Raw genomic sequence first — 13,865 nt, 5'->3', positions numbered from 1 at the left:
GACAAGGCTGCAGATGGATGGACAAGGCTGCAGATGGACACTGATAAGGCTGCATTGATGGGCATTTAAATGTAAGTTTTTTCCTTAAACTTCCCTCCTAAAAGTTTTTTTCCTTAAAATTCCATCCTAAACTTGCGTGTTATACGCCGGTGCGTGTTATACGCCAATAAATACGGAAATGTATAGAAGGTAGGGCCCGAAAGTGACTCCACCACCCTAAGTCCTGCCCTGAGGTCATGAGAACCTCACATCTATTTGAACTTTGGGTTTTTTCACACTGAGGCGCTTTTCAGGCACTTTTGACGATATAAAAAGCACCCGAAGAGCTCACAAAAAACCTATTTCCATTAAAACCAATTAGGGGGGTGAAAAAAACGCCCCTCTCCAATGAAATGAATAGAAAGCTCTTCAAAAGCGCCTGAAAAGCTCTTCAAAAGCACTCCGTGTTTTACTGGTAGAGCTTTCCTGTTGCCCTTTTTTGATTAGGTTTGATTAGTCGTTGGCAAGAAAGACTTCAAGCAGCTAACACCTGTCCTGCAGCCTCCATCTTGCTAGCATAAGTCTTTTTTTTTTTTGCCCCGGTGACCATTATCATTGGATCTTAAAGCGGTTTGTATACCCATTTTTTTTTTTACTTTGACCTACAGGTAAGCCTATAATAAGGCCTATAATAAGGCTTACCTGTAGGCACAACGAATATCTCCTAAACCTGTACGGTTTAGGAGATATTCCCCTCGCATGCAGCCACTGACTTCAGCAGCGCATGCGCTCTGAATTTCCCGGGTGAAAGGTCCAGCAGGCGCCGGGACCTTGCCGGAAAGAAGTCTCTCGCGCGCGCGTGAGCGGCCGGAGACCCAGAAGACACGCCGAGGGAAAATGTCAGCTCCCGCAGCGTGGACCGAGATCACCTGCCAACGCCTTGTTCTAAGGTAGGTATTCCATAATGAGCTAGTATGCGGTGCACACTAGACATGTGCGATTAGTTTCGTACGAAATTTCCGAAAAATCGTACAAAATTTCCAAAAATTCGTACAAATTTCCGAAAATTCGTACGAAATTTCCGAAAAATTCGTACGAAATTTCCGAAAATTCTTAGGAAATTTCCGAAAATTCGTTACATTCGTACGAATCCGAAATACGAATTTTTTTATGCATACGAATTCCGTACGAAATATGAAATTTTCGTTTACGAATTTTGGATCCAAATTCATAACGAAAATTCGTAATTAACGAAAAGTTAATGAACCTAAAAGTAAAAAAAAAAACAGGAAGTCAGCACAGCACAGGAATGGTGGGAACCCTTTGGGAATTAGAATAAGTATGGTGCCTTTTGCAATAGATGTAATGTGTATCTATCACAGGGTGGTTCTGTGGATACACTGTAGAATAAAAAAAATCCAAATGCCACGTCCTTTAAATAACTTGAAGTAAAACAAAAGGAGAGGAGAAAACGGGGAAGGGGAAAACACACACAAAAAAAAACCTCAATAAAAAGTGTTAGTTGTGTTGGACTTTTTAGGCATAATAATATATTTAAATACACAAAAAGGGAAAAAGAAAAAAAAGAATATAATTTACATAAAAAGTAATTATAAATAAAATAAAATAAAATAATAAATAAAAGTATTATTTATTAAGAAAATAAAAATTAGTATGAAACATATCAAGTACTGTTTCATATCCTGTCTAAACTAGTACATTTTAGGCAATATCCATATCCGTTTCCATTAGGTATATAAACCCAGAGAATGAAAAAATGTACATTAATACTCAGTATAAGAAAAGATTACAATAGACAGGGTATTGATTACAGAACCAATTTAGATATATTCTGGCGCTCTACATGTTTCGCGTTTTAATTAAGGCTTCCTCAGGAGCTTTACCAATTTTATTTTTTCATGGGAGTACCCCAAGAAAATAATGCAGGAAGAAAAAGAGGACAAACAAGGAGGTATTTCTCTATGCAGATAGAGCAATTTTCACATCGACATCACACTTTTGTATGTATAGGAGCCTGCGATTAGCATAAGGGCTTCAAATATTTATGGTGTAAGACAGCAACGGGAGATGGTATTGCACCATAATCTCTTAGGCCGCGTACACACGAGAGGATTGTCCGCCCAACTAAGTCCGTCCGACAATCCGACGGACAGTCCGTCCTACTTTCGAATGAACGGACTTGACCACACACGATGAACAGACAGTCCGCTGAAAGCTTGCGCGATGACGTGTACAGCACGTACGACGGCACTAGAAATACGACGTCCTATACACTGCAATGCAACCTTCGGCCGTGTAAATCCTTTCTGAGCATGCGCCATACTTAGTCCGTCCAACTTGCCTACTCACGAGCGGACTGTCCGCTGAAACCAAGTTTGGACGGACAATATTACGGAAATTCCGAAAGACTTAGTCCGCCAGACTGTCCGCTGAAAAAGTCAGCTGAAGCCCACACACGAGCGGACTGTCCGCTGAAACACGTTTCAGCGAACTAAGTTGGACGGACAATCCTCTCGTGTGTACGCGGCCTTAGATTGAGTTGGCCAGTTCCTATATCTTCTCCACCAGGACGAAATATAGACGAGCTTGTCTCAATGGCTCAGGACTACAAGGGGGACCATTCAGCCCCTCAGGTGCCGCTGTCCTATTTCCCGGTAGAGGAAGGCACCTGAGGGGCTGAATGGTCCCCCTTGTAGTCCTGAGCCATTGAGACAAGCTCGCCTACATCTCGTCCTGGTGGAGAAGATATAGGAACTGGCCAACTCAATCTAAGAGATTATGGTGCAATACCATCTCCCGTTGCTGTCTTACACCATAAATATTTGAAGCCCTTGTGCTAATCGCAGGCTCCTATACATACAAAAGTGTGATGTCGATGCGAAAATCTGCATAGAGAAATACCTCCTTGTTTGTCCTCTTTTTCTTCCTGCATATTTTTCTTGGGGTACTCCCATGAAAAAATAAAATTGGTAAAGCTCCTGAGGAAGCCTTAATTAAAACGCAAAACATGTAGAGCTTTTTATGTTAAATATATTCTTTTTTCTTTTTCCCTTTTTGTGTATTTAAATATATTATTATGCCTAAAAAGTCCAACACAACTAACACTTTTTATTGAGGTTTTTTTGTGTGTGTTTTCCCCTTCCCCGTTTTCTCCCCTCCTTTTGTTTTACTTTAAGAATGGTGCCTTGTAATTTTGATATAACTAAAGAGTAGTTGGTATCCTCATCCTCATTATTTGACATAGAAAAGGAAAACAGGAGGTGAAATGGTTGTTTATAGTTGGAGTAATCCATGTTTAAAGCGGGAGTCCGCCGGGACTCCGCGTTTTTTTTTTTTTTTTTAAAAGCCAGCAGCTACAAATACTGCAGCTGCTGACTTTTAAAATAGTGACACTTACCTGTCCAGCGCGCCCGCGATGTCAGCACCCGAAGCCGATCTCTAGATCATCTCTCGGGTGCTGCCGCCGCCATCTTGGGTATGGGAATCAGGAAATGGAGCCTTTCGGCTTCATTTCCCGGTTCCCTACTGCGCATGCGCGAGTTGCGCTGCGCAATAAGGACGGTCCCCGCTGCCTCTGGGATCTGTGTGTTTCCCAGCAGGCAGCGGGGCACTTGCGGAAAGGGGCGGGCACTTGCGGAAAGGGGCGTAATCTACGCCCCTTTCCGCAGAGAGCTATCCCGGAAGTGGGTGCAGATACCTGTACTGTACAGGTATCTGCACCCCCCTCCCCCCTGAAAGGTGCCAATTGTGGCGCCGGAGGGGGGGAGGTTTCCGATGAGCGGAAGGTCCACTTAAGGGTGGACTTCCGCTTTAAGTTCACCTCCTGTTTTCATTTTGGGAATGTCTATGCTTATGAAATACTAAATTTTGTTAACGAATTTCGGAATTTCAGATCCAAATGAACAGAAACATGACTGGTGTTTTGTTCACCAATCAGAGGAAGTCAGCACAGCACAGGGATGGTGGGAACCCCCTCATAATGATAAATTCATCATAACGAAAATTCGTAATTGTTACGAAAAGTTAACAAACCTAAAAGTTAAAAACCCCCCAGGAAGTCAGCACAGCACAGGGATGGTGAGAACACCTCATAACGATAAATTCAACATAATGAACTTTCGTTATTTTAACAAAAAGTTTACGAATCTAACGAAAATTTTATTTTTTGTACGGAACGAAACGAAACTAATTTTTTGACGGCGCCCATGTCTAGTGCATACTAGCTCGTTATGCCTTTTGCTTTACGGGTTTAAAAAAATGAATAAAAATCTGCGGGTTTACTACCGCTTTAAAGTGATGGGGAATTATCCTATAGGGATAGGGTTTCAGGGATTTCCCTCATTTTGAGATTTTTGTTCTCATTTTCTGTTGCGTCTACAAGACAGGAAAGGAAAGGAAATCTTCCCAATGGGACACAGATAGCAAAAAAAGTTATCCTTTCCAAAATGAAAAACTTTACAAAAAAAAATGTGTATTAGATATTGTTTAAGTTTGTTTTTTGTAAAGTATCTAGAAATGTTTTGTATTTTGTATATTCATTTTTTTTTTATTATTTTGTGTTAAAGTGGTTGAAGCCCTAAACAAACGCTCCTATTCCTCATGATCAGTAGTATAGTGCCGTTGCGGTGTGTAATTTGTCGCTTTCTTTGATCTAAAATACCTGGTAGATCCTGCCTGTTCCTGTGTCTGCCCCCCCCCCCCCCGTGTGTGCTGACCACGGTAATCATGGCTGCTGATTCATGATATCGTGGTCAGTTTGTCATGGTTATGCAATAGAGTTCGTCTGCTTACCTGTCTCCATGTGTTCATTTCTAGAGACCAGCCGACCCTCACCTGACTGCTTTTATAATCCATCCTCTGGCATGGCTCCACCCTAGCTCCTATCAGACAACTCTATATTAACCTGTGCACTGCAAGCCAACCCCGCTGATTAACCTTTGTGTGTTAGCTTCCTGTTACCTACCATGTGCTCTTCTATTGTTTTCCATTACCGACTTTGGCGTGTCCTTGACTATCCCTGTTTGCCTGTGATCCTGACCTTTTGGCGTGTCCCCGACTATTCCTGTCTGCTTGTGGCCCCGACCTTGGCTTTGTCCCTCACCATCCCTATCCTCCTGTTGTCTACTGTGGGTGTGAGCTGGGGGACCCTGGGGGTCGCGACCTGGAGTCAGTTGCAGCCAAGTCCATCCTCACCACTCGAGTCGCTGGTGAACACCTGCTGGCTCTTAGACTCCACGCCCCAGGGAATCTTATGCTCTATACCCGGTGGGATCCATCTTGGTGTTCTGGCGGCCCTGCCTTCGTATCACCTTGACCCCCGTCCGCAGCAGTCAGCCGTAGGGTCCACAACCTTGCGGTGCACTCCTGATCCCTACGGTGTGCATCTGTCACCTGGCCTCAAGGTGACCTGACACTGTTTACGTGCCTCCCTCATCCCGCTGTGTGTACACCGTCTATCCCTCTCCCCCTCCCTTCCTGCCTGTCATTTCATAGTCTGTGTGTGAGAGCTGATCTCCTCCCTGCCCCTCCCCTCTCATCTTGCCCCTATTCCAATGTAATACATAACACTATTACTTGTATAATCTCTGTTTTATCAAGATATTCAGTACAGTATGTGCATGTTTTTTAAATTATAATCCTAAATACCTTTTTGCACAGCTCCTCTGTGCGGTCACATGACCTCCCTCTGCTGGCTGACATCATTGGGGAATCTCAGCCCCTCCCGCTGCTCTTCTTAGATCGAGGAAGGAGAGCAGAGGGAGGTCATGTGGCTGCACAGAGAAGCTGTGCACAAAGGTATTTAGGATTATAATTTAAAAGAAACACACACCGCACTTTATGTCTTACTAAAACAGAGAGGATACAAGTAATTGTGTTATGGGATTTTACAACCTCTTTAAACCTAGTACACACGGGCCAAATATCGAGTGGCATCGGCCAGTCCGATAGAAACTGGGCAACATTCGGCCCGTGTATCTGGCAGCTGGTCTGACAGAAGCCGGACGTTCAGCTGGCTTATGTCGTAGGGCGATGGTCAAAAAAGGTTCGCCAATCGGCTCCCGGTCAGCTCTCTCGGTCAATAGCTGAGAGCGCTGACCGGGGTGTCCTGGTGTGGGAGGGGGGGGGGGGCAATCCCTTGTCAGAACACAATAGCACAGCAGGGAAGATTGCTGTACTAACATCGGATTGTTAGAAGGTTGCTCTGACCTGAGCTGTCAGTAGTGTGTACAAGGCTTTAGATGATACTCCGGTGATTAGGAGTTATTCATCCAGAAAATTTCTGAAGATTCCCAGACAGCTTCTTTAACTGTATGCAGTTTTCTAAAAATCCATCATAAGTCATTGTCATTTTAACAGGCGGGTGGATCTGTAGACGAGTATTACACAAATATATACAAATAACTGGCATGACCGTTTTGTTTGAGAATCTCCGTAAGAGGACCTGTTAGTAGGCAGGCAATGTACTAAGGTGTAGAAGATGTCTGTATGTAATCCTGAAGATAAATGAAGGATGTCTTCACAACAGAGGAGAATTCCCGGAGCAGGTGTCTCCGATCGCAGATCAGACACAATGATTATTTTCCTTGGTTTGAAGCTCCGAAACATCATCGACTTATCAGAGGATGAATGGAATGAATGTCACATTCCCTGGGTAACCTATCCTGCCCTGATGGTGTGAAGTAAAACATCCTGACAAATGTAGAGGTGATGCTTCATGGAACTCACCAATCTATACGGCACTGAAATGAACACGGACATGGGATGGGGATCTGTGGAAAATGTTGCTGCTTTATGATATTTACAGATCATCACTACCAAGTAAGGTGCATTTGGTTTAAGGTTGGGAAAATGTTGCATTGCTTATCATTGGAAAATATTAACCTGCCAAAGTGGATTCTGTGATGTAAAATGTTGACTGGGAAAATGTAGAAGACCACATTATGATGTACGAATTCAGACAAAAAAAGCTGACACCTCCATTACCCTTCTACCCATAGCATAATATAGGAAGGAGACCCATGGACAGTATAGGCAGGATATTCACATATAGTATGGGCTGGACATTTGTGGACAGTATAGGCAGGATATCCATGGACAGTATAGACAGGAAATTCATGGACATTATAGGTGGGAGATCCATGGACAGTATAGGTTGGAGACCTGTGGGCATTATAGGTGATAGATCCATGGACAGTATAGGTGACAGATCCATGGACAGTATTGACAGGAGATCCATGGACAGTATTGACAGGAGATCCATGGACAGTATAGATGGGAGATCCATGAACAATATAGGAAGGATATCCATGGAGAGTATTGGAGGGAAATCCATAGACAGTATAGACAGAAGATACATGGACAGTATAGACAGGAAATTCATGGACATTTTAGGTGGGAGATCCATGGACAGTATAGGTCGGAGACCCTTGGACATAGATCCATGGACAGTATAGGTGACAGATCCATGGACAGTATTGACAGGAGATCAATGGACAGTATAGATGGGAGATCCATGAACAGTATAGGCAGGCGATTCACATTCAGTATGGGCTGGACATTTGTTGACAGTATAGGCAGGATATCCATGGACAGTATAGATAGGAAATTCATGGACATTATAGGTGATAGATCCATGGACAGTATAGGTGATGGATCCATGGACAGTATTGACAGGAGATCCATGGACAGTATAGATGGGAGATCCATGGACAGTATAGATGGGAGATCCATGGACAGTATTGGAGGGAAATCCATGGACAGTACAGACAGAAGATACATGGATGGAGAGTATAGATGGGAGATCCATGAACAGTATAGGAAGGAGATCCATGGACAGTATTGGAGGGAAATCCATGGACAGTATAGATGGGAGATCCATGGACAGTATTGGAGGGAAATCCATGGACAGTGCAGACAGAAGATACATGGATGGAGAGTATAGATGGGAGATCCATGAACAGTATAGGAAGGAGATCCATGGACAGTATTGGAGGGAAATCCATGGACAGTATAGACAGAAGATACATGGACGGACATTATAGGTAGGAGATACATGCACAGTATAGGCAGGGGATACATGGACAGTATAGACAGGAAATTCATGGACATTTTAGGTGGGAGATTCATGGACAGTATAGGTCGGAGACCCTAGGACATTATAGGTGAAGGATCCATGGACAGTATTGACAGGAGATCCATGGTCAGTATAGATGGGAGATCCATGGACAGTATTGGAGGGAAATCCATGGACAGTACAGATAGAAGATACATGGATGGAGAGTATAGGTAGGAGATACATGGACAGTATAGGCAGGGGATACATGGACAGTATAGATAGGAGATCCATGGACAGTATAGACAGGAGATACGTGGACAATGTAGACAGGAGATACATGGACAATATAAACAGGAGACACATGAACAGTATAGACAGGAGATCCGTAGACAGTATAGGAGAATATGGATGGACAGTATAGGCGGACAGTACATGGCATCATCCCACCCTGCCTTGTTGCTAGAATGTTGCTGAGACACTCCCTGCTGATTCAAACCCCCTTACATGAGCTTTCTACCGTCACAGTAGCTTTGATCTCAGCGATGCTACAATGGAGGAGATAGAGGAGCACACATGTGTGGGGATTTGCTCACTCCTGTGATGGTGAAGGGGGAGCAGTAATTGCTTATAGTGTCTTAGTAACGTCCTAGTAACAAGGCAGAATGGGATGATGCCCTCTCTGGGCGTTTTTTAACCACGCTTCAGGAGGTCCATAAATGGCCTTTAGCAGGAGCATTATTCAACTTTGGTCAAAGCTGCACAGCTCGTTTATATCTACAGGCGCCCCTTACCAGTGTAGACAGTTTTTGGTAAAGGTGAACCAATTCCTTTAAACCAAAAAGTGTCCAGAAACGAGCTATTACTGTAAATGTCTTGGTCTTGAATACAATGTAGACAACATTCGTCATTAGGAGGAAGAAAACAATTAAACAATAAAGGAACTTGGACGGTAACGCTGGCTTTCATATTGGAGTTTTGGGTCTTGGAAGAGAAGTTTGGTGTCTCCATTACAAATTCATAAATAAGATGCTATCTAGAAGGAAGGTCAGGACACAAGGAAGGAGGCTCGGCCTCTCGTACTCACCATTTCCCAATTCCCATGAAATGTTGTACTTCTTGCTGGCGCTGTATTTCAGTAAACTGAGCACGCTGGAGCTGTTCCAGGAATTATCTGAGTTTCGCCGAAGAGCATTAAGTCCAAAAATCAGATGAAGTCCAGAGCAGTCAACAAAGTTATAGAGTTTGTCAAGAGACCTGGCTGGGAGGAAACAAAGAGCTTGTAAGGCGTACGAGCATTTCCATCGAAAACCGACAGTCATTCACAGACATGAGAAGGAGATTACATGCATTAGATCTGCCTTCGCTCCTGGTAATGTCTTCCACCAAGGAACTTATTTATTTGACCTTCCACAGTAAATGGTATTCCAGTATTGCCATGTGTTGAGTCCACTATATACTGTATATATGCTAAGAGGCCCCAGTATATATTATAAGTGGTGATCTTCCCTGGATTTATGACCTCTTCCCTGGATTTATTACATATAGGACTGATTTATCACATATAGGACAGATTCATTACATATAGGACAGATTTATCACATATAGGACAGATTTGTTACATATAGGTCTGATTTATTACATATAGGACAGATTCGTTACATATAGGTCTGATTTATCACATATAGGACTGATTCATTACATATAGGACTGATTTATCACATATAGGACCGATTTATTACATATAGGACTGGTTTATCACATATAGGACAGATTCATTACATACAGGACTAATTTATCACATATAGGACAGATTTGTTACATATAGGTCTGATTTATTACATATAGGACAGATTTGTTACATATAGGTCTGATTTATCACATATAGGACTGATTCATTACATATAGGACTGATTTATCACATATAGGACCGATTTATTACATATAGGACTGGTTTATCACATATAGGACTGATTCATTACATATAGGACTGATTTATCACATATAGGACCGATTTATTACATATAGGACTGGTTTATCACATATAGGACTGATTCATTACATATAGGACTGATTTATCACATATAGGACCGATTCATTACATATAGGAGTGATTTATCACATATAGGACCGATTTATTACACAATGCTGAAGGAACCCCTAGCAACCTCTGGAGGAACCCTAGGGTTCCATGGAACCCTGGTTGAGAGTCACTGCTCTAGGACATTGATGGAGAACCTTGGCACCCCAGATGTTGTGGAACTACATTTCCCATGATGCTCCACTACACTGCAGAGTGCATGAGCATCATGGGAAATGTAGTTCCACAACATCTGGGGTGCCAAGGTTCGCCAGAGGAACCCTTGAAATAGTTCTCCGGTCTCGGGGAACCCTACTAAAAATTTGAAATTTACAACTCATGATACATTAGTGTGATAGTCATTGGGAAGAATGGTCCTCACACTTGTGGTCATTGGGAAGAATGGTCCTTACACTTGTGGTCATTGGGAAGAATGGTCCTTACACTTGTGGTCATTGGGAAGAATGGTCCTTACACTTGTGGTCATTGGGAAGAATTACCCCCCTTACAGATAGCTAAAAAGATCAATGGTGTCGGTGGGAACTTATCCGACCAAGAGGCAGAGATTGCCCAATGCTGAAGGAACCCCTAGCAACCTCTGGAGGAACTCTAGAGTTCCATGGAACCCTGGTTGAGAATCACTGTTCTATACTGACAGGCAGACAGAATAAACACCTACAAATTGCCCTGATATCCGCTGAGTGTATGGGCTTTGTGTAAACAGGAGGGGTTTGAATACATTATTTCTCTGAGGCCACAATGTGTTTTCTTTCTCCTTTCCATAAGTAAGATCCCAGCAATCCGCCGACATTTTTATGTTACTCTGTGAAAAATGAGATATTATTTAATGGAGTCTCATCCCCGTTATCTCTGAAAGAGAGAAGTAGACCGTCATCTGGATTTCATCTCCTCCAGGCCGCTGACACCTGATACATTAAAGGACGATGTGAACATCAAAATCGGGCCTGATACAGTCCAGCACTCCCTTTATCACCACTTACACCATCTCCAGAAGACTACGAGTGCTCATAAATCATGTCTCTATAATACTGTAAAAATTTACACTTACTGCACATAGAAGAACTTCGGATGTGGAGAGGATCCATAGCGGTAGAGACGGTGACTGCTTCATATCACAAGAAAGATACAAACAACACAAAGCTTATCAATATCATTTACACACCAAAGGATACAATCTCATGATATGTGTATCCATCCAATAAAACAAGGGGACAGATTCAACAAAACACAGCTGGGGACCACTAATCTCCATTATAAACAATTCTACAGAAGTACCGTTGCTTCAGACACACAAGGATCAACCCAAAACCAACATTAGTAAAGAACGTCTCCCCTATGGCATCCAATCAGATCTTCTCCTTCTGTTATACCGCGTTAGAGACTGGAAGGAAGTACTGGCGTGGTTGGTGTGGCTAATGAGCAGGGCTGGACTTACCATTGGGCTTGACTGGGCTCAAGCCCATGGGTCCCGCCCAATAGGGGGCCCCGCAGGCCCCGCCGAGATACATATCCGAGTGTATTTGGCTCGACTACGCTAACAGTCATGCTCAGTCCTGACCTCTGATGGACATAACACAGGGACTGGGCATGACTATGAGCCAAGCCGAGTACACTTGGCTACTCTTGGCTCCGCTCAGGACTGCAAGTGGACCCAAGAGCCGCCGAGAGCCACCGAGAGGACTCGAGAGCCAAGATATACAGGACTATGTATCTCAGCGGTGCCATTTTTAGGCTGAAAATGACAAGGCTACACTGACAAGGCTGCAAATGACACTGACAAGCTGCAATGACACTGGACAAGACTGTAGATGGACAAGGCTTCAGATGGACACTGATAAGGCTACATTGATGGGCATTTAAATGTAATTTTTTTTCCTTAAACTTCCCTGCTAAACTTGGGGTGCGTGTTATACACAGATAAATACGGTAATGTATAGAAGGTAGGGCCCGAAAGTGACTCAAGCCCAGGGGCCCACACCACCCTAAGTCCTGCCCTGCTAATGAGAGATGGCTAATGGGAGCATTTCTCCAGCTGGACACTTTTAGAGCCAAAGTAGAAGATTCTCAATTCCCGGGAAGGCCAAATATGGATTTCTTGGACAGAACCCTGACATGCCCTGTAGAAATCCAATGCAATGAAGCAAAAAACGTTTGCATATCACCCTTAACTGAGAAAGTGGCAAATGTGAGCCACGAAATGCGTCTTTTGATGAAATAAAGCTTTATGTCATTCATTGTACACTACGACTCTGCTGCATACTTGGGCACGCCATAATCCTATCAAGCACTTCAACAAGCATCATTGCCATCGAAAACACAGGTTTTTTCACCTCCTTCTATACAAAAGGCAAACCACCCGCTTGAGAACCCCCCCCCCCCAGAGGTTTCAGGATAAGGACCCTTGAAACGTTGAGAGTTAAGCGGACTGTATGGCCATATAACAAAAATCAAATAAATGGTGCTGCGCTCCCTTAAACCATTAAACTAAATAATATTAATCCATAAAATGCTGATCAATAAATACATAAATTATCTGTGAATAATTTGTGATCAGTGATTAAAGTGACTAGTGCAACAAAACATTCCAAACGAATATATATATATATATATATATATATATATATATATATGTGCAGAAATAAAAATCACATATATAAAATCGCATAGATCAAGGCAAAATCGCATAAAATCACACAGTGAAAGTGATAAATGCCAATAAATAAATTATCTTACTCGGTGTAACTAAAATCACATAAAGTCGCATAAATAGAAAAGAAATCGAATATACCCATACAGTGATAAATGCACAAAAAATAAAATATCACACAAAGTGTGTATAAAGCAAAACTTGATGGTGAAACATACAGTGCAGGCAAATGTAAAAATCTCTCAGACTGCAAGCAAAATAAAAATAAAAATTAAAAAGTGGCAAAGAGTCCGTAAGGTGCTTCTTGTAGTAGCAGGTGCAATACAACGCAAACTGTGCACACTCTGGTGTCTCTTCAGTGTCCCGCCTCTAACATATAGGGTGGCCCCTTACCTTACTGCTGTAAGGCAAACAGCATAAAGAGACCAAGGTCTCAGATGGTGACAGCGGTGTACCCTTAGTTCCAAACTAGGAGGACTTCTCCCCACATTAAGGCAGGATCTGGGTTCTGGCTGTGCTGGGGTGCCTGGGTCCTGAGGGCTTAATCAACAGGAGGTGTCTGTGAGGGTTGCCCCTGTGTCGGTGCAGCACTGTGTCTGCCAAATTTTTCTTCTCTTGTACTGTATGGCCAACTTAGTCCGTCAGACAATCCGACGGACAGTCCGTCCTACTTTCGAATGAACGGACTTGACCACACACGATGCACAAACAGTCCGTCGAAAGTTTGCGCGATGACGTGTACAGCACGTACGACGGGACTAGAAATAGGAAGTCCAATACACAGCAATGCAACCTTTCGCTGTGTAAATCCTTTCTGAGCATGCGCCATACTTAGTCCGTCGAACTAGCCTACTCACGAGCGGACTGTCCGCTGAAACCAAAGTACGACGGACAATATTACGGAAATTCCGAAATACTTAGTCCGCCAGACTGCACGCTGAAAAAGTCTGCTGAAGTCCACACACGAGCGGACTGTCCGCTGAAATGTGTTTCGACGGACTAAGTTGGCCAGACAGTCCGCCCGTGTGTACGCGGCTTTACAACTAATATTCTACATAGGGACA

The 13,865-nt window shown here is 43.2% G+C and overlaps 1 protein-coding gene across 1 annotated transcript in view; it reads right to left on the bottom strand.

Moving 5' to 3' along the window:
* HPSE2 (heparanase 2 (inactive)) overlaps window positions 1–13,865 on the bottom strand; it is a 417,517-nt gene that overhangs the window by 204,192 nt on the left and 199,460 nt on the right. The window contains exon 2 of the mRNA XM_077453819.1: window positions 9,141–9,314. Within this exon, the coding sequence (XP_077309945.1) occupies window positions 9,141–9,314 (174 nt within the window). The remainder of the gene's footprint in view (window positions 1–9,140; window positions 9,315–13,865) is intronic.

This window comes from Lithobates pipiens, unplaced genomic scaffold (assembly GCF_037356315.1).
Source record: "Lithobates pipiens isolate NorthernLeopardFrog02 unplaced genomic scaffold, aLitPip1_a1.2 Scaffold_25, whole genome shotgun sequence".
NCBI classification, from domain to species: domain Eukaryota; kingdom Metazoa; phylum Chordata; class Amphibia; order Anura; family Ranidae; genus Lithobates; species Lithobates pipiens.
This window is presented reverse-complemented; position numbering and strand designations above follow the sequence as displayed.